The 22255-nt window shown below is 45.4% G+C and overlaps 1 protein-coding gene across 1 annotated transcript in view; it reads right to left on the bottom strand.

The window, feature by feature from the left end:
* Positions 1-16424, bottom strand: part of LOC147662715 (uncharacterized) — a 175050-nt gene extending 158626 nt beyond the window's left edge. The window contains exons 1-2 of the mRNA XM_086950954.1: positions 16353-16424; positions 3313-5114 (exon numbers count right to left, since the gene is read on the bottom strand). Coding sequence (XP_086807080.1) covers positions 3313-4483 — 1171 coding nt within the window. The 5' untranslated portion in view covers positions 4484-5114; positions 16353-16424. The remainder of the gene's footprint in view (positions 1-3312; positions 5115-16352) is intronic.
* Positions 16425-22255: the final 5831 nt, after the last annotated feature.

The raw sequence follows: 22255 nt of genomic DNA, 5'->3' as shown, positions 1-22255 counted from the left end.
TGAAATTAATTAATGATTGGGTGGACCAGATCAATATACTTCCCTTAGAGCAGACGGGCTTTAGAAAGAACCATGGCACTATGGATAATTCAACAGCTCTGCAAGTAATATCTGATAAATACATCAGGGTCAGAGGGGGGAGAGTCTATGCAGCCTTTATAGATTTCTCCACAGCTTTCGACAAAGTCGATCGCCCTTTGCTGTGGAGGAAACTATCGGCTTTAGGTATGCCAGTCCGCCTCTTAAACTTAGTTCAGGACCTCCACTCTAATACCTGGTGCAGAGTATTATTAGGAGGGGAGAGAAGCCTATCCCAAGCGATTTCCTTGGCCAATGGTCTCAAACAGGGTTGTCTATTGGCCCCACTATTGTTTTCCCTTTATGTGTGTGATCTCCCCCAGACCTTATCTTTAAGCGTAGGCATTGCCCCTCTTCTGGGGGACAAACCTATTACATGCTTGATGTACGCAGATGATATACTACTACTAGACCTTACCCCAAAAGGACTAAATAACTGTCTGCAGGCACTGCACGTATTTGCTGAGTCCCATCATCTGAAGATTCATATCTCTAAAAGCAAAGTAATGTGTATGATGGGAAAGAAAAAACTGAAATCTGGGAATTTTAATTGGTTTCTAGGTGGTCACAAGCTGGAAATTGTAAAATCCTATGTTTTCTTAGGGAAGATAGTATGTGGTAACTTGAGCGATAAGGCCCACATAGATAATAACACTCGGAAGGCCATGACACAGGGTAAAGGATTATGTGCACTTTATAAAGCTACAGGCAAAAGACACTTTGTTCATTTGCTAGAGGCTTTCCGGGCAAAAATTCCAGCCTCACTGCTTTATGGCATTGAACTTCTTGATTTGGGGCAATGGGGTTTTTTGGATACTGTTGAGGGCAGACTCTTGAGATATCTAACTACGGTCAACAATGCTTGTACGGTGGCATCTCTTAGGCTTGAATTCGGCATACGAGGCAGTTGGGTACAGGGCCTAGCGGAAGTAATACGCGGGTCTCTTGTCTGGCAAAGGGAAAACTGGCCACTTTAAGATACCTATAGAGATTCCCTTATTTTAAAGAAAGGTGCATCTTCTGTTATTAATTCTTGTTTACTTAAACGTATGCAACCTTATGCCTCTTGCAACCTTCCTCATGGCTTACGACGTTTTTGGTTCCTTCTGAGGCAGGATCTCCTCCCTTTAAATAAATTATTAGCTAGATGGTATGGTTCTTCCGACAAATGTAATTTGTGTACTAATTCGATCCAGGATACTGCCCATGTTCTTTTCGTATGCCCTGCCTTAATGGCTCACCGCCGAAAGTGGGTGAGACCAATTTGTTTAAAACTAAGTATTTCGTCTGCCAATTCTTTAGTCGATGCTATTCATAACCCCCCCCAATGAAATGTTTTGTTACAGAATGTTTTACTTTTTTAAATGCTTTTTAGAACTGTACTAATGGATTTGACTCTTTTACTTAGTTTCGGTGTTAACAGAGTGTATTTTATGGATTTTTGTATTTGTAATTGCTGTTTCTTATGCTCTGTGTTTTTTATGTGGACCTCAATCGAGTTCCAAATCATATATCAATACAATTGAATTGAATTGAATTGTTTGCTTGGATTTCTTTAGTTAAAACTCTCTCACAGAATAAAAACCAACAATGTTTCTTTACTTTTAGTCCACTTTGTGCTAGTCTCCCAATGGGTTTCCTGATATTTCATGTTTTTCCTAGCTGTAGGGAAATAAACAATAGCACAGAATAGACACTTTCATTGAATGTGGAGTTCTTGCTGATTTCTTTTTAGGTTTGAAGATTGACAAAAGCTTTCTGCACGTTCACTGCTATGATATGGATTTTCTCCTGTATGTCTTCGCTGATGAATCCTTAATGTTGAAGAATCACGAAAGCTGCTTCCACATTCACTGCAATGATTTGGTTTTTCTCCAGTGTGTGTTTGCTGATGTCTATGTAGGACTGATGAGCGACAACATCTCTTTCCACATTCATTGCACTGGAATGGTTTTTCTCCAGTGTGTGTTTGTTAATGATACATTTATCCTGAAGAGAAACTTAAACTACTTCCACATTCACTTCACTTGAAAGGTTTTTGTTGTAGAGGTTCTGCACATACCTAACTATGCACAAGAAAATAGGCTTTAGTGCAAGATTGGTTGTACTGCACTTACACCTAAGAACCCACAATTCCTAGACCGACTAGCTATAGTGTCTCATTACCTCCCCAGACCTTCCGAAGATATCTAATGCTTAGACAAACCCAGAACACAGAACTCCCGACCTTTCAGAGTCACTGTAGCAATGCACACCCTTTTGCTCACTCACCTCGTGCTTGTCCACACCAAATAATACAGAGTCTATGTAAAGTTTAAAGTGTTTATTTTTCAACTAACAAACTCTGTGCGTAGTTCTATAATGCAGTAAACGAGCTTGCACCAGCAGAATAATACATAAGATAAAAACAATGATCAAAGTTACAATGCCATAAAATAAGAAGGGAGAGATCATTCTGAATGACCAGTGGATATTACGGCTATAGCGCCTAGACCACCCTCCCCTGGTAGGATAATGTATATTATATTAAAGAAGATCCCTGGGCCAATTCTGATGAACACCTCACCATAGAACGTAGGAGTAAGGGTACATCATAGGCTCAGCAAAGCTCTAGTCTTCCATCTGTCTTGAGAAAGATGCTGTGTGTTAGTATAATGCAAGCATTTCTCAATTGTGCCAAGAAGTGCCAAATGTTATGTTTAGATAGTACGGACCGACCAGAACTAGAAAGCACAGTGGCTTGTTTTTCGACCTTGTACGCAGTGAGTAAACTAGAACAATATGAGCTCATGTGGGCAGAAAGGCATCTTGCACAAGAAGATACGGAGTGTTTTGTTCGCAAAAATAAAAAGACACGCAGCTAAAATGGTTGCTAACTCAGGCTAACTTTAGCAAAGAATAGTGTGTCCCTAGGGGCCATACTAGAGTTTTTCCCCAGTGTGTGCTCGCTGATGCCGTTTTAGGTTTGATAATTGAAAAAAGCTATTCCCACATTCATTGCACTTTAATGGTTTTTCCCCGGTGTGTGTTTTCTGATGCTGTTTTAGGCTTGATTAGTGGCAAAATCTCTTCCCACATTCATTGCACTGGAATGGTTTTTCCCCAGTGTGTGTTTCTGATGCAGTTTTAGGTTTGATAAGCGACAAAATCTCTTCCCACATTCACTGCAATGTTATGGTTTTTCTCCAGTGTGTGTTCGCTGATGAATCCTTAATGTTGAAGAATCACCAAAACTACTTCCACATTCACTACAATGGTATGGTTTTTCCCCAGTGTGTGTTCGCTGATGTCTATGTAGGTTTGAAGGGTGACTGAAGCTCTTCACACATTCACTGCAATGGTATGGCTTTTCCCCTGTGTGTGTTCGCTGATGTCTATGTAAGTCTGATAAGCGACAAAATCTCTTCCCACATTCATTGCACTTGAATGGTTTCTCCCCAGTGTGTGTTTTCTGATGGTGCTTTAGGTGCGATAATTTTAAAAAACTCTTCAGACATTCACTGCAATGATATGATTTTTCCCCTGTGTGTGTTTGTTGATGATAATTGAATCCTGAAGAGGAACTAAAACTACTTCCACATTCACTGCAATGATATGTTTTTTCCCCTGTGTGTGTTTGTTGATGATACTTGAGTCCTGAAGAGGAACTAAAACTACTTCCACATTCACTGCAATGATATGGTTTTTCCCCAGTGTGTGTTCTCTGATGCTGTTTTAGGTGTGATAATCGACTAAAGCTCTTCAGACATTCACTGCAAGGATATGGTTTTTCTCCAGTGTGAGTTCTCTGATGCCGTTTCAGGTCTAATAATAGACTAAAGCTCTTCAGACATTCACTGCAAGGATATGGTTTTTCTCCAGTGTGTGTTCTCTGATGCTGTGTTAGGTGTGCTAATTGACTAAAGCTCTTCAGACATTCACTGCAATGATATGGTTTTTCTCCTGTGTGTGTTCTGTGATGCCGTTTTAGGTGTGATAATTGACTAAAGCTCTTCAGACATTCACTGCAAGGATATGGTTTTTCTCCTGTGTGTGTTCTCTGATACAATTCTAGGTATGATAAATATATAAAGCTCTTCCCACATTCATTACACTTGAATGGTTTTTCCACAGTGTGTGTTCGTTGATGCTTTTTTATGCCTGATAATAGACTAAAGCTCTTCAGACATTCACTGCAAGGATATGGTTTTTCTCCTGTGTGTGTTCTGTGATGCCGTTTTAGGAGTGATAAATATATAAAGCTCTTCCCACATTCACTGCACGTGAATGGTTTTTCGCCAGTGTGTGTTCGTTGATGCCGTTTTAGGCGTGATAAATATATAAAGCTCTTCCCACATTCATTGCACTTGAATGGTTTTTCCCCAGTGTTGTTTCGCTGATGACTCATGAGTTTTGATGATTCCATAAAGCTACTTCCACATTCGCTGCAATGATATGTGTTTTTCCCCTGTGTGTGTTCACTGATGCTTGTTTAGGCCCGATAATTGACTAAAGCTCTTCAGACATTCATTGCATTTGTATGGCTTTTCCCCTGTGTGTGTTCTCTGATGCAGTTTTAGTCTTGGTAAATATACTCTGTGTTTTATATAGCAGATCCCCCATTTCATTTAACTTTCAGTTAACTGTGCTTTTCGCTGGTTGCTGTGGAATGGCCTGAAAGAGTTTACAATACACCTCTAGCACTGAATGGTGGTCTGATATCACTTTAGGAAGCAAAGTACTGGTGTAACTACCTCATGATCAGAGCTGGTATTGGACATGTTTACCCAAAAATTGGTTGACCAGTGTGGCCTTAATTTTCTAGAGGTCATCTCTTCATCTTGAGGCACGGAGGTGCACAGCTGAGACTCGTACAATCACCGAATTGCCCTTGACGGTACTTCCAAGATCTGTCAGTTTATGTTCAGGTTCGGCTGCCTCTGTCAGCACTTATGTTTTCCTGAATACTGGAACTCAATGTTTCGGGCTTTGCTTTTGCAGATTTACAGTATTATCTTCATTATTCTTAAACATTTTGTGCAATCAACGATTGTTTTCTGTCGGATGTAAAGAGATTTAAATTACTTAAATGGAAAATACCAGAATGAGCACATCCAATTTTTAATTGATTGTAAAAGCATCTCATTTATTACTATTGTTGAAACTTATGAAGACATATGTAAGACACATTTAACCATACAGAGATATTTGCATAAAACTTCCTTTGAACATGCCACATCTTATTTATTTCAGCAAAGGTGTTCATAGAGTAACTTAGCAAAAAAAGGGCGCTCGCACAGCACACATATACTATTTACAGCTTGAGGTAGATGCATATGGTCAAGGTTTTGATAAAACAAGAACAGCTCTTAGAGTAAGAGATGGGAGATGGATCAGGAAGACTTGAGACAGAAGGGTGGACATCAGGATGTTGTGCCATACATCAAATCTTATTTTTCACGGAGGTGCCTGGTTTCATTCACTACTAACTGCTAACTCTTTTTTCAGGAGGGTTCCCCTCGATGTTGTCTCAAGGCTTGATTATGGGGGCCTTTTGTGCACTTATTATGTTTGGGACCCTTGTGGCATTAAGAGGCTCTATCTGGGCCTTGTAGGCCCTGCATCATGTATCGACCCTCTCCCCATATAAAGTCCCTGCCCAATCTAAAATGACAGCTCCTCTAAGACTCTAGGAATCTAGATATCGACATAGGACTTAGCATGTCCTTCTTATGGACATGTAAGAAGGACTATCATGTTCTATAGCTTCAAAGTTTTTCCACAGTGGAGGCCATCTTAGAATAATGTTGTTTCCTAATTCTGCTTAGATTTCCAGACTGGCTCGGTCTATCAAATTTCCAAGTGCATCCTAGGCAACTGTTCATCCTATCCCCCTATCCCTCTAATCCGGATTCTATCTTCTTAATTGTGTAATCTAGTTTGGCCTAATGTATTTCAACTTCCCTTTTTTATATTTGCAGTTGTGCCCTCTCTTCAGGATTTGCTGTTTTCCACCTAGTAATCGCATGCATATAACACTGGGAAGCCCAAAACAGAAAGAGTACCTTCTTCTCTCTTGGCATCTTCTGTCATGATGCATGAACTTTCCTCCAGCCACCCCATGATTTGCTCCATCCTTTCCTTCCTTCCTTCATCTGACTATACCACCTTCTCCTCAACTCCCCTCAGCTTCCCCCCACCTGAGCATGTAGTACTCCGGTCCCTCCCCTCTTTCCACTCTGGAAATTTGGTGCCCTTAGCCATGGATTCCCTTTCTCGAAGATCACTAGACTCCAAACTAGTTTCAGACACCTGAAATTCCTACACTATTATATACCCCATAAACTATCTAAAAGCGTGTTCAAGAACTTCTAACACAGACTTCTCAAATTTCTCCCAGAAATCATTATTTCTACCCCCTATGTCTCCACGAATAAAGGCGCTACCATAAGTGACCTTATTTTTTGCATTAAAAGACCAGCACAATGAAGGAAAGCCCTTTGCTCTCTGCTACGGATCACTGCATCCACTAAATTCCCCCACAGTCTCAGACTCTCGGTAACTCCCTCTATTGTTTGCCGAGCAGAGGCAACCATCTCCCTTTATAATAATGGGATTATCCTCATCCAAGCATCTGAACGCAGCCTAGAATTACTTGATGACATTTTCCTCTCATCAAACTCTCTGTGATGAATATGTTTCCTCCCTGACCCAAGCTCCTCCTAGCCCTTTAGCCATCCCACGGGTACCTCTTTCTGTATCCTCCCCTCTCCCCACTACTTGTATTGCTCCACCCCTTTCCCCTCCTCCCTATCCCCTTCATCAGATTACCCATCAGCATTCATTTACCATTACTCTTGCAGCTTGTTTCAACCAACATTTTTTGTCATAATAGCCTGAGCCCTCATCACACCCCTAGAGCAGCGACCACTGAAATACACTGACTCGATACTAACACCTTCACCTCATCTCTGCCCCTTACCTCTGAACATTTTTTTTTAATAAAGTTTTATATAGCGCGAACAAGACCCACAAGGGTATCAGAGCGCTTTACAATGTACAGTTATGAAACATTAGATGGTTGAGGTAGTAAACATACATTTGGTATTTACCATTCAGTACAAAAGAGGTAGATAGTAGTATATGGATGGCATAGGTGACTAGTAGTCAACAACGAATGAACCACAAGGGAATCAGAATGCTTCACAATACACAGTTATTAAACATTAGGTGGTTGAAGTAGTAAACATACATTCGGTATTCGCCTTCAATACAAAAGATGTAGGCAATAACATATGGATCGCACAGATGACTAGAGTTCACAATAGAATTAAAGTCTTAGGATGTGAATTTGTTCATTTTTACTTCTTTTTAGGTCGAGCCTTCACAGCGCGCATGCGCTGCAAAGGAAAACAACCTTTTCCAAATGCTTAGGCTTTTCAGCCAAGCACGTGCACGCGTTCCATTGCCTTCAAAGGCAACGCGTGCACGTCAATACATTCACTCGCGGGAGCGCGCGGCCCACCTGGTTGCAATTATCGCTCCCGCGAATAAATCCCTCCCCCCTGCTGCCGCGCGAGTGCTTTTTTTGTTGTTCTCTCTGAAATCTCGTGCCACTTTTTCACCCACCGGTTCCTCCTTCATTTTCCCCTCTCCTCCTTTAGTTTATTTCTCCGACACCCTCTGCCTCGTTCTTTCTCGTCCTCCTTTCAGCATCTCTTTCCTTCCCCTCTCCTCCTATGGCCCTCTCAATGAAGCCATCTCCATCCGCTCGCCTCTCCTGACTTCCTCCCCGTTGTCCTCCTCGTGGGTGCCCGGGAGAGCCACGGTCCCAGCGGGTTTAATTAAATGCTAAGCGCCGTCTTCAGATCTTCTCCCCTGGAGCTCCGCGCCGTGTCGCCCGCCTCGGCTGCTGTCAAGGCCCGCTGCTCCCGGGAAGCCGCCCTGCACGGGGCGCCGGGGCCCCGGGGCCCCGGAGACGCTTCGGAGACTAACGGAGCAGGACATAGAGTGTGGCGAAGAGAGGCAGCCGGCACTTACAGCGCGCTTGTGGGCACCCGTCCGTCACTGAAGCGGAGGATGGGGCTGTCCGGGTGTGGCCCGGAGGAGAGTGGGCTCTGTAGGAAGACATCCGCCGCCCTGGAACTGTTAGTAGGATCAGTCTGTGGACCAGGGTTCAGTGATTAGGGTCAGTCTGCGGACCTGGGTTCAGTAATGCCCGGCCAGTGAGGAAGCGGAAGGTCACCAAGACATAGGGCCAAGATTCAATTGAAAGCGCTTTAAAGAACATATCCAAACAGCATCTCAAACTCAAGGTGCTAAAGGCAGAGTAATGTGATGTAGTCAGGGCTTTAAGTAGGGTGAAAAAACTGGGGGGGGGGTCTCTCAGAGGGGCGTGGCCAATGTAATTAAGGACGTGGCTAAAAACACGTAAGCTAAAAATCTGTGCTTAGCATAGTGTGTAGCCTGACTTGTATTTTGCGGTTTCTGTGTTGCATCTAGATATGATACAACAAGTAACATCATACCCAGGGCTTTATGTGGGATGAAAAAACTGGGGGGTCTCTGAAAGGGACATGGTCAATGTAATTAAGGGTGTGGCTTTAAAACACATAAGCTAAAAATCTGTGTTTAGCACAGTGTGCTGCCCGGCTTGTATTTTGCTGTTCCTGTCATTGCATCCAGATATATGATACAACAAGTCACATCATAGTCAAGCCTATTGGCTTTGTCAATGGTTGCTAGTTGCATAAGTTAAATAAGCAGCAACTACGGCTTTTATATATTATTGAAAACACTTCCACTTAAAGCCCTGGTGACACCAAGAAAATGTTGCTGCTCCTGAGATTCAAAAAGAGAAGGGAAATCCAGAGAGAAAATGACTCTCTTTAATTGATTTCCCTTCTCCTACACCGCTCCCCTGACATGACGTCATGCATAACTTCTCCACTAGTGAGAAGTGAGCAGTGTGAGCAGCGCACACTAGTGAGAAGTGAGCAGTGTGAGTAGCGCACATCGATGTGTCTGTTGTCACTTCAGTCCGGGAAAAAACAGACCATCTGTGCCAGGGCACAAAACAGAGCCCGATAGAGACCCTGCTCAGTACAATGGTGCTTGACAACTCTCTGAGCCCAGCTGTGAAAGAGATTGATTTCATTGTTCCTGGATTCATGGCTGTTCCCTTCTCTCCACCATGAGGGATCCATAGGTCATAGCCCTCGCCTCCGTGTTAGCTGGGACACTTGAAGGTCATGGCTGTGCGCCTCACCCCCTGCCTGGGTACCCCTGGCCTGTCAATCAAATCTTATCTTAACCAATGATGTAACACTTAACATGGACCTTCACACTGAAGACCAGTGTATAGACACATGCAGGGCTTACGCCAATCAAAATGACGCTAACTCGGATCTTAGCCAATGATGTAACACTTAAAGGGACCTTCACACTGAAGACCAGTGTTTACAAACATGTAGGGCTTAAACCAATCAAAATGACGCTAACTCTGATCTTAGCCAATGAGCCAACACTTAATCCAGAGACCTTAACGCTAAAGACTAAAGCACATGAACATGCAAATCATACACCATTCAATGCACAATTATACGAACTGTAATCTTAACCAATAACATCAAACTTACGTCAGTGGCCTTCACACAAAAGCCAATGTACACGAAGATGCAGAGTGGAGGCACCACCAATCAGCATGCAGTGTTCCATTGCAATAAATCTAATAGTTGATTGAATTATCTTAACGCACTCACTGGGTTTGCCGAGAGTTATCACAATAACACAGATTTACTTGGAGATATCATAAACAGCATGTACATCGTCGAAACAAGAGCCAGGAAAGGAGAAATATAAGACCACCGTCTTACGCTAGTAATATTTTCTGCAATTCAATAAATGCAATTGGTGCCCTGGGCCTCATAAGCCAGCCCGCTGCTTTACCACCAAGAGACATGCTATCAATGTAGTGCACCTTCTCCAGACAGGGTTCCCATATGTGCAAACTACATATTGTGAGAAGTTAGCCTGGCATATGATGTCACTAGTTCTAATGAGCACTTTGCACCAGTCTAATCGACCCTTATTGATGGTGGTTGTAAAGTCAACCTTATAGAAAGCTATCCTAGTGGTAGCATGGACCAGCAGTCAAAAGGCTAAGACTTCAGAGAGCATGTGAAGCAAGCTGTTTTACCAATTATAATGGCTTGAATACCAAATGAAAGGACACCTCTCCAGGTATATATCAAATATATATGTATTTAATCTAAGCACAACTCCTTTACACTCTAGATGAGGTCGGAGCTAAAAGTACATCACAAGTTACTCAATTAGCATACGGTAAGTTGCACAATATACAGTAATGCCCCAGGGGCCTCATGAACCATATACTAAAATAGTGGTATAAGAACCACGACTGAAATGGAAAGTAGGCCTAGGGCCTGTGGAATCGCTGGGGCTACACTAAACAACCAAGGGTTAGGAAGTAGGAGGCCACCGAGTGCAGTGTCTAAACACAGACGCGGGTTACCATTGACTTATAATGGAGAATGAAGAAGTCACAAAGTTACTGTTAAAGGACACTTCCGGATGGACTACAACAAAACCCCTTTAGACTAGGACACTTCGAGAGTCAAGACCCACGGGAGCCCCGGAGTACTCGTGTTACCTCACCCAGGGAAGCCGGGTGCATAGGTGCCTTTTGATGTCGGGTTTTGTCATCGTTTTCTAAGGAGAGCTGCAAAGAAGTGTTGCAGGCGACCAGAGGAAAAGTGTCCGGGTCGATCCAAGGGTGGATCGAGGATGTGAAGAACCTGAAAGCAGAGGGGACAGAGTCTGAGTCACTAGCCAGTGACCAGGAAGGTACCAGGAAGGAACCAGGCAATGTCGGGTGCTTGCAGGTGAAGAAGGTGAGTTTGTCTCTTCAGCCACGAGGTCCAGGAGACATTGACGATGACCAGGCGCTGGATTAGAGCTGTCCCATGATGGATCTAGCTGACAGCAATGTCGGTATCCGGATTGAACTCAACAAACCTTGGCAATCGCAACCCAAGGTCTGTGGCACTTTCCCTTTTCAGGGAAATTGGAGCAAGCCTGGAGCAACCAGGCCAGCAAGTTAAAGTTGTAAGAAAGTCTTTGTGGGACTCACTAGCCAACAGGCAAGGAGCCGGGAAGATGCATCAAGAACAAATGCAAAGGCGGGACCCACAGGACACTCATGGAGTGGAGGGGCCAGAGCTTCAGTGCAAAGGGTGCTCGGGCTTCTCTAACTCCAATGCACAACTGCGAGGATGCCTCAGGAGTCGAGCAGGTAGCAAATCGCAGGATGTCCAAGGTGTCCGGTCCCACTTCTCTCGTGACCACCCGTGTCTCAGCTTTGCTGTGGATGTGGGTCAGGGTCAGAGAAGTCTGGAGATCTAGTTCTTGAGTTGCAGAGTCTTCTGGATCCGATGGGAGCCTTGAAACTGCAGACCAGCGAAGTTGCTGATGGTGCCTGTTTGAACAGGGTGGTCACTCCTTGACCACAAGGGAGCTATCTTCCGTCTTCCAGTCAGAATGGAAAGTCGAAGGTCCAGGATAGTTCTTGCAAAGATTCGTCGAGGATATTCTAAAGTCCTAGGGACACAGCTCCTATACTTATACTGATCTTAGGGGCTGAACTACCTGGCTAGGTCCCTCCTATGGGTGGACCTGGGAAGGGGGTGGTTACACCCCTTTCCCTTTGTCCAGTTTCGTGCCAGAGCGGGGCTGGAGTGCCCCAGCAACTGGTTTGAACCGGGCTATGCATGGAGCACCTTGTGTGCCCAGGCAGTGTCAAGAATTGCAGCCCTCCCTGCCCCAATACACTAAAAGCCTGTCTGGGGAGGTGCTAGCACCTCCCAAGGCAGGAAACCTATTGTCCAGGCCTCCCCTGCCGGAGTTTTGTCCAGCAGCAGGTTAGACTCGTGTCTATGGCAGCAGCATCCATTTTGTGATGCTGGGGCTCTGTTGAACTTTTACCGGGTTTAACAGTAGTAACATGTCCCTCTAGAAGGGTGGAATGCTACCCCTGCTGCCAGAACTGGCGGGGGGGGGGGGTAGTATTCCAACGTGTTTGACACCTTACACAACATGTTTTGATAAAGCCACACCATAGTTAGCATTAACCATGAGGATTATAATGCACTTAGGAGTATATGGTATGGCTATATCATGGAACAGCTATAAGGAGATGGTTCCGAAAGCTGCAGAGGGGCTCAGTTCATGCTAGGGCACCCTCTCACATAAAACCAAGCACTCTGCCTCCAGGATTGTCGAGGCGTACCATGGGAGTGTCTTATAGGTGTCTATGTGTCTATATTCATAGGTAGATATAGGGATACTATATATAGGTAAGGGGTGATTACACCACCTTACCCAGGCTGTGTGAACAGACCTGTGGTGTCAGTTTGGAGGGCCAGCCAGGAGTGGCATAATACATGCTGCTGCCCCTGGTAGGCCTTGGATACACCTATGCCCTGAGTATCTATGGTCACTATACAGGGACTCACAGAAAGAACACAATACCCAATCTGGTATGTACCTAAAGTACATAGAGTCCATTTTAAAGAAAAAGCAGATAGGCTGGGACCTGATTAGCAAAGTCCCAGCCCAACTAAGTCGAAAAACCAGCAAAACACCAGGAAAAAAGTAGGGGCAACCTTATAGTCAGATTCCACCTTCCTTCACATATAAAACAAGCAGAAAAAGGAGCCGATTTTCGATATTTCAGAGATCTTCTAAAATCCACTATTCCTGTCTTCCCAATCCTAAAGATGGGAAGACGCCATTTCTGGCAATAACTCTAATAAGCCGGGCAAAGTAAGAACAAGCATTGACATAGCCAATAGGTCTCGCCTTTCGGATCTTATAAGTGTTTGCTTATCCAGCACAATATCCTTGGTGCAACAACATCAACTGTTGCATTGCTAAACACTTATAAGGTCCCAAAGGCGAGACATATTGGCTATGCCAATGCTTGTTTGAAGGAGGTAAAGGAAGAGATTCCACGTACCACTGGAGGTAGGGAGTTCCAAATCTTCGGTGCAATCCCTGAGAATGCTCTGCAGCCAGTTCTCTTTTTATGGAAGGATTGTGGTTTCAGTAGTAGTGAACTCGCACTTCGCAGTCGTCTGCATCCTTCTGATCACTCTAGCTTTAGAGTGAAGTAACTGGGGGTTTTGCTATGCAGGGCTTTATGGGTCATGCAAGCGATCTTTAGGTGTATTCTTGCCTCATAGGGCAGCCAGTTCAGAACTTTCAAGGTTGGAGAGATGTGGTTACTTCTTTTAGTTCCTGATACCAGTTTGGCCGCAGTGTTAAGCGATGCCCTCAGCGGGGCCGGCCAGTATTTGGGGAAACCGCATAGAGTGGTGCGTCCATAGTCTAATCTTGGTAGCATTAGGGCTTGTATCACCATTTTTAAGTCGGTCTGTGGGAGGAAGGGTTTAAGTTTCCTTAGTATACTCATCTGGTGATTAGCTCCCTTGGTGGCATTAGTGATTTGCGCCTGCATGTTCAGGTGTTTATCTATGGTGACTCCCAGGGATTTCGCGGAGTCAATGATGTGCGGAGCACAGTCAAAGGAAGTTAGATGTTTCAACCATAAGTCTATCTTGGGTGTGTGATTGGGTGTGGAGAACAGAAGGAATTCCATTTTTTTGGTGTTAAGCAAGAGGTGGTTGATAGTGAGCCAACTTTGAGTACTCTGTGGAATTGCGTTGAGGGAGATGAAGTCTTCTGGTGAGATTTTCATATACAGTTGGGTGTCGTCCGCATACAGGTGATATAGAGTGTTCGCTGAGTTCAATGCATTTGCCAGGGGCTCCATGAGAAGATTAAAAGGAATGGGTGAAAGTGCTGAGCCCCCGCTGTCAGCACTGATGCATCTGTGACACCCTTTCTGGCAAAGCCTTACACTTGCTATCTCGGATCCCCCTAGCATGACCAATAACATGGCTCCTATCGACTCATCAATCAGTTTATGAGTCCCACACCCCCACTCCTCAGTCATGACGCCATCTCTATTCCCCCCTCCCCTGGTTCTCCCAGCTCAGCTTCTCCCTAACACCATAAACCGGAGCAGTCTAACCTGGCCTCCTGGCCCACATCACGACCTCCTGTTCCCACATTACTAATGACGCCAAAATCACAGAGATCTCTCAAGAGCTTCATCAACTTAAGGCTGAGGTTTAAAGCCTAATATCCCTCACCTCCGAGCTCGCTATTTGTTGGTGTCCCACCAGGCCGATGGGTAAGAATAGACACTCCCTTTAGCAATCCAAGAGTCAAGTCAAGTCAAACCAGCTTTATTCGGTGTAAAATATACAACCATAAAGCATACTCGACTGAAGGTACTATATACACATAAATAAAAACAGTTTTCAAATATTTACATATTTTTAAAAAGCGGTATTTCATAACAGGCATTACATCTTTATTAAATAGATAGTACTCTGATAATTATCAGTGCAAAAATCGCATATGTACAAAAGGAGCGTTTTTGTGCAAAATCCTAACATATAACTAAAGGGGAAGAAAAAAAATGATTCATAAACATACTTGAGATTAGGATGATAGATTATATCAACATTATGGAATAATGACACAACTAAAGGCAGTCATCAGTTTTTTCAGATATTAAAGCATCCAGATGTGACAAATCCTTTCTTTTCCTAATCGCCCTTTGTATAAAATTAATAACAGAATACACCGTTTTTACATTATCCATAGTACATAATAAGTTAAAAGCGTGTTTATAACGGAAAAGCCTATTGGTTAAAAAAAGTGGTTTTATAACAATTCTCTGGATATCTTATTTAAAGGTACAAAACAGTAAGAAGTGCATAGTGGACTGGGGGGTCTTTCCATCACAGGGGAAGTTTGGTAAAATATAGGACCATTTTTCCTTACTTGAGAATGCTGTTATATAATGTAGTGTGCCAAATCTTAGCCTTTTTAAGTAGAATCTATGCTGAGTGTTTCTTACCAGAGTTAAATATGTTTAATATGTGGTAACTGATCACAGGATCTTCAAGGAAAAATATAGGGCCTGATAGGGATCTGAGTGAGTGGTGAGGGCCTCAGTGAAGCACGAGAAGGTGTCTTTATAAAGTACTCCCAACCCCCCCTATCAAGTCTGGACAGAGCATACCCTGAGGAGATAGCCTCCACCAGGTCAGGCTCTGAGCAATCTCTAGCCCAGGTTTCAGTAATAAATACCCAATCAGGCCTACGGGAGGAGACAAAATCATTAAATTCTGCCCTATGTTTAATCAGAGATCTGGAGATACCCAGAAAAGGACTGTTTCATGGGTAAGGGTAGGGCTGACACGTTTCCCCTTGGGTTTTTTAGCTACCCCCAATTGAATAACTGTCTTACATTTAACACACTCATATAGCCCAATGCTCACAGTTCATCGACCTGCAGTGCACATCCTTCTAACCTTCTCTCCTTGAAGCTCCAAGAGCTGTCCTCTGGGGTAAACAAGGGGCTTACCAGGGTCTACAATAAAAAGGACAGCGTCCCTGGCACAAGGCGTAAACTTGGCACAGACGGACACAGACAGGCGTGCCTTTGGCGCACCTGCTGCGTGCACTTACTGCGCGTCCGGCCTGGCATTCAGATTAAATAGCTGGGCCAGTCAGGAACAAATAGAGCGCTGCCCATCGATCTGGGACAGGAAGTGGAGTAGAGCAGCAAGAGTGAAACACTCACTTCCCTCCATACAATTGGCGAGCCGTGGTGGACCGGGGAAAGAGCAAAAGACCCCCACAAGCCCCCCACCCCCTCTCACCGAGATGAAGAAAAAAGCAGAAGAGTGCCTGGAAAGAATGCAGTAACCGCACACAGGTGAGCAATTATAATAGTTTTTAAAACATTCCCCCCATTAGAACGCACACAACGATTCAATAAAATTTTAAAATCACAGTCACTTTCTAAACGCAGTAACAGCGCAACAGCGTGGCAACTCTAATCAGGGTGAACCATCACCACGTGGTGTAGAGGAGGAGATAAATGTGATAATAGTTAAGAAACTGCTGGGCAAAACTAACCTAAAAAGGAACTGGGCCTGCACTACACCCCCCCAACATGTTCCAAGAGTGGAATGTGGCTCCATCATATTATTATCAGAAGTTTGATAACAACAAGAATAGTGCACAGAGAAAGTCAAAAGTTGAAGTAAAGAGACAAAAAAAAACAGAGATCAAGAAAGGGAAGAGATAAAGAAGAAACAGAGGAAAAGGAAACATAGAGTTATAGGAATCCTTACCTGACAATTATTGTATTTTCTTCTTCCGAGGGTGGCAGCCACGCTGCACTGCCTGTCATCCCAGAATACCTTGAAAGGAAGTAAAGAAATAATTTTGCATCAGACGACAATCACACTTCATCACATTTTACAAATAACCGTCCTGGATTTACAAAACAACCGAGCACAGGGAGAACCAGGGGCTGACATCAGCCTCCTTTCACAGCTATTGCTGTGAATGTTCAACAATTAACCGCCGTGGTCCCGCATGCGGCTGTTAACTGTTCAAGTTTCACAGCAACAGCTTTGAATCAAAGGTTTCGGAGTACAATGGGTGTTTCAACCCCCTCGGTCTCTGGGACACCGTTGTTTTATTAATGAACACATTCTGCCCTCATGGGGCAAACAGTGTAATGACCTTATAGTCAGCCATAGCAGGCAGTACAGCCCCTTAAAGGACCGCTTCCTTGGTAAAGGCCCTTGCCTTTTGAGCTACAACAAGCTTCAAAGCTATATTAAAGGTTTCAAATAATTACTGAAGGCATACACATGGTTACTCAGTCAGAGAAATAATTATCATAATATTTGCAGGAGAATCACATAAAGGGAACCTCTAAAGTACATGAAAAGCCAGAATCAGAAATAACTCTAGCTGTAAAGTCAATAGACAGACCACACACAACAAATATAAGAATTTTTTTTTTTATAATGTCAAATAGCAAACTGATATAGAATCTGCTCAATTAGGAATCAAGGAAAAGTTCTTACGTTTTTAGACATAGAGAACACATTATTTACATGGTTCACGATGAGGTAAAAATGACAGCAATCAATGAATGTTCATGAAAACATGGCACAACAAAATGTAATTTTAATAAACCACACCTAAAAAATGAATAATTAATTGTGACTCTTCCCCAAAAAGCCACAAGTCATTTTACAAGGTTATTCCCTAACATAATAACTGGATCTTAATCACAGTGTAAGTTTGTGGCCATTCATCATTGACCCTATTTGTACGGGAACATTTGCTGACAGCTTATTAGTTGCTTATTAGAAATGCCTACAACTTGGACTCCTTTCCCAAGAGGGGTGGGTTGGGCGCTCCCGTCAGTCTGACTGTGGCACGGGAGGCACATTTATTGATTAAAAGTGATGCTGGATTCTCATTTACTTCTTCTACAAAAGAGCCTCTCTGGGTGACCTCCAGGACTGCACTAAGCATGCAATCCTTCTCCCATCTCAGGCACCGTCATTGAGTCTGATTCATTCCACTAGAAACTCCTAGTGTAGGAGGAAGTTGTGGAAAATCCTTATTAATCACTGAAGGATTTTGTTGAAATACTGAATTTGTTGAGAATTTGGTGTTCTATTCTGCACTGGGCTGTGGGACCATCGGGACTGAAGGCATGTTCCAATATATCTGCCTTTGATTCTGCATGCTCGGCACAGAGGCCAGTTGGGCTGGGACCATTGGCTGTGACATTGCATTCTGTGCCATCTGATTCATGTTCCAGGTTCCTGCAAACATCGCAAGGAGCGTGTCTTAATCTGCACATTATTAGTGTTTGAGGTATTTAAATTGCCACTGTCAATAAAACCTACACCCTGAGCAGGGCCGGACTGGCCGTAACGGGCTTCGGGTGTTTCCCCGGGGGGCTGGAAGAGTGGAGGCTGATTCTTCAGTGCTGGGAAACGTATTGGTCACTCGGGGCTGGTTTTGCTGTGGTGCTGCTATATCACACCCAGCAACAAAAGAGGCAGGGGCTGTCCGTCAAAATTGTCAGGCCTGGTTTGGGTTCTCAGTCTGCCCCTGACCCAGAGGAACAACATTTCCTCCTTGCACATACTGAACATCATTACTCTGCACCCCAACGCCGTGCATATCCAAATTCACACCAGCAACAAACCCAGAATCAAAACGAGAATACAATCCATGAGAACCACTTTTGTCACCCGTTTGGAACTTTTTTGTCTGAGCCATCATTATTTTTATTTTGATATTTTTCTGCTTAGTAACAAAATTCCCACTACAGAACTTTGCGTAAAACAAAATCTCTTCCGAAATGTTAGTCTACGGGCCCTCACTTTTTGCAGGAAATGTGAACTAACCTCTGGATGCAACGCTAAAAGATGCGCCCTCTTTTACCCGGTCTTTGCCTTTGCAATAGTGTCTGTAAATCTGCATTAATCTCTTGTACTATATAATAAAATATTTTGAGGCACTTCACTCTTCAATTGGCCAGTTTACAAGCAACTTACACTCATTCCACAAATCTCTTGGGACAACAATTAACAAACTTAAATTCAGCTCTCGACCACCTCGCCTGGACGAACAGGCCTCATCTCCACTGCATCCCTCCTAGATAGGCCCCACCTCCTTTGAACCACCCAAACACAGGACAGGCCTCACCTCCTCTACACCTTCCTGAACAGGCCTCTCCCCCTCTGCACTCCTGGACATGCCTCACCTCCTCTACACTCCCCTGGACAGGCTTCACTCACCTCCTCTGAGCCCCCTGGACAGGCCTTGCTTCCTCTGCATCGCCCCGACAGGTCTCGCCTCCTCTGCACCTACCTCCAAACAGGCCTCACCCTCTCTACATCCCATGGACAGTCCTACCCTCCTCTGCACCTGCTGACAGGCCTCACCTTCTTTGTGCCTTCCCCTGGACAGGCTTCACCTCTTCTAACCTCCCCCCGACAGAACAGGTCTCACCTCCTTTTCCCCTCACCCCCTCTCCACAGGTCTCACCTTCTCTGTACCACCCGGACAGGTCTCACCTAGGCTGCAGAACAGGCCTTACCTCCTCTGCATCCCTGGACCGGTCTCACCTCCAGTGCACCCCTGGACAGGCCTCACCTCCTCTGCACCCCTGGACACGCCTCGCCTCCTCTGCACCCCTGGGTAGAACTCCCCTACACTGCACCACCCTGGACAGGCTTCCCCTCCACTGCACCCCCCTGGACAGGCCTCACCGACAATGCAGCTCCCTGGACAGGCCCAACCTCCTCTGCCCCCTGGACAGGCCTCACCTATTCTTCAGCCCCAAGCTCTGGACAAGCCTCACCTCCTCTGCACTACCGTGGACGGCCTGCTGCACCCCCCTTCCCTCTGCATGGCCCCACACCACAGAACAGGCCTCTTCTGTAACCCCCCACCAGAAAAGCATCACCTCCTCTGCACCCATGGACAGGCCTCACCTCCTCTGCACCCCTGGACAAGCCTCACCTTCTCTGCCCCTGGACAGGCCTCCTCTCATCTGCCCCCTGGACAGGCCTCACCTCCACTGCCCCACTGGACAGGCCTCACCTACTCTGCCCCCTGAAAAGGCCTCACCTCCTCTGCCCCCTGGACATGCCTCACCTCCTCTGCCCCCTGGACATGCCTCTACTCCTCTGTCCCCTGGACAGGCCTCTCTCCCTCTGCTCCCTAGAAAGGCCTCTCTTCCTCTTTTCCGTGTACAGGTCTCTCCTCTCCTGGACAGGCCTCATCTCCTCTGCCCCCTGGACATTCCTCACCTCCTCTGCCCCCTGGGCAGGCCTCTCCTCCTCTGACCACCGGAGAGGCCTCTCTTCCTCTGCCCCTGGACAGGCCTCTCCTCCTCTGCCCCCTGGACAGGCCTCTCCTCCTCTGCACCCCTGGACAGGCCTCACCTCCTCTGCACCCCTGGACAGGCCTCTCCTCCTCTGCACCCCTGGGCAAACCTCTCCTCCTCTGCACCCCTGGACAGGCCTCTCCTCCTCTCCATCCCTTGACAGACCTCACCTCCTCTGCACCCCTGGACAGGACTCTCCTCCTCTGCACCCCTGGACAATCCTCTCCTCCTCTGCACCCCTGGACAGGCCTCTCCTCCCCTGCATCCCTTGACAGGCCTCACCTCCTCTGCACCCCTGGACAGGCCTCACCTCCTCTGCACCCCTGGACAGGCCTCTCCTCCTCTGCACCCCTGGACAAACCTCTCCTCCTCTGCACCCCTGGACAGGCCTCTCCTCCTCTGCACCCCTTGACAGGCCTCACCTCCTCTGCACCCCTGGACAGGCCTCACCTCCTCTGCACCCCTGGACAGGCCTCTCCTCCTCTGCACCCCTGGACAGGCCTCTCCTCCTCTGCCCCTGGACAAGCCTCACCTCCTCTGCCCCTCCCCTGGACAGGCCTCTAGGTGCTTCTCACAGGAGCTCTCAGTGAAGGATTCATATTAAGGACAGAGGAGCCCAGAGTTCATTTTCCCCCATACAGCGCCTCTGACTCTGCCCAGAGCCTCGGGACGCTATGCACAGGGCCCGAAGAGAGACACTGTTCCACTGGACAGGCTTGACCAACCCCCTGGCAGGTCTCCCCTCCTCTCACCTCCACTGCACCCCTGGACAGGCCTCATCTTATGAGAGTAGCAAAAGGGGCCAACTCAACGTCTCCTCTGCACCCCTGGACAGGCCTCACCTCCTCCTCTCCTCACTCAGGCTCATCAGCAGGAAGAGCTGAGCTCAAATGACGTCACCATGAATGCCTATGGGGGAGTCAGCAGCTCTCCTCCTGGGGTCGCAGGTCTGGGGTCTGAGGGAGGAGTCTGTGTGGATCTGAAGATGAAGGTAAATGCCCACCAGACAGGGCTCCTTCTTCCTCTGCAGCAGGCTGAACACACTAGGGGAGGCCGGAAGTGATGTCACCACTGCTGCTGGTGCTGTCTCTGCCGCTGCTGACCCGGAAGAGAAAACCCTTCTCCCTTTCATGCAGTGTGCAGATCAGTGGGTTTCATCAGCAGGGGAGGAGCGCCCTCTGGTGGCCGCTGACGAAACCGCCGCCTCCAGGCTCCAGGAGTGAATACATTTCACACAAACAAGCAGTTATACCTGTAAAGACCTGGGATTTCAGATGTCACAGACATGAATGCTTTTAAGGGTCGGACAGATCAAGTATAGGGCCTCACACTTGGCTGTTGCTGTGGAAAAGTATTTATAGCTTCACTTCAGATGAGCATCTTCCAAACACTGACGTAAAGGACTTGAGAGTGTTTACAGAAATGTGACAACTGGAAGTGCCAGTCTGTATTTCAATGAATATATCTGAATTTCAATTAATATATCTGTATTTCATTGAATATATCGGTATTTTAATGAATATATGAGTATTTCGGTCAGTTTTGCAATCAAACTGGACAGCTTATTTATTCTTTTAAATAATTTATTTGCAGTCTTTCAAATCCACAACGTGCTAAAAAACAAAGTAAACAGAGGTAAATACAATGGAGTTTTAAACACCAGATCAAGTACAATGTGGCATAGGTCATGTGGCAAAGCGACAATTGAAGGAACAGCTTATTTCTAATTTTCCTGTGTCTGTGGCTTATTCCTTATATTTGATACAGTTTTATATCCTCGAACAAGACTGAATTGTAGGTTCTAATTAGGTTTTGAGTTTCTGGTTTAAGAGCACAACTGTCTCCTAAAATATTAAGATAGCGGTCTCTTCCAGGCTTTGTTGTTTTGTTTACAGTAACCACCATCCTCTCTCAACAAAGATTCACTGACAAAAAATGAAGCAATTTATCTTTGAAACAACTAATTCCTAAGATAAACCAGAAAAGATATAGTATTATATATATATAAGTATAAACCAGAAATTTCTCACACAGTTTGCATTGTATCATATAAATGAGTGGGTATTACTGGTCTGAAGAACAGGGGAGGGGCATTTCACTACTCATAAATATTCTATTCCTTCACATAGGCCCTGTGGTACTGAAAATTCTGGACCCGTGTCATATACATCGTCGTACCATGACAACTTTGGTATCGGCAGACGGGTAATGGTTCGAATACTATGCACAAGCATTTCCGTCATGTTCGAGTGACGGAATTACCCTGAAATCGGATTTTTCGTCCGGAACCCTCGGGTTCCATTTTGTGATCGGCAGCCATTTTGT

The sequence above is a fragment of the Lissotriton vulgaris genome, unplaced genomic scaffold (genome assembly GCF_964263255.1).
Source record: "Lissotriton vulgaris unplaced genomic scaffold, aLisVul1.2 SCAFFOLD_1409, whole genome shotgun sequence".
NCBI lineage: Eukaryota > Metazoa > Chordata > Amphibia > Caudata > Salamandridae > Lissotriton > Lissotriton vulgaris.
The sequence above is the reverse complement of the archived record's forward strand: the minus strand, read 5'-3'. Positions and strand labels throughout refer to the sequence as shown.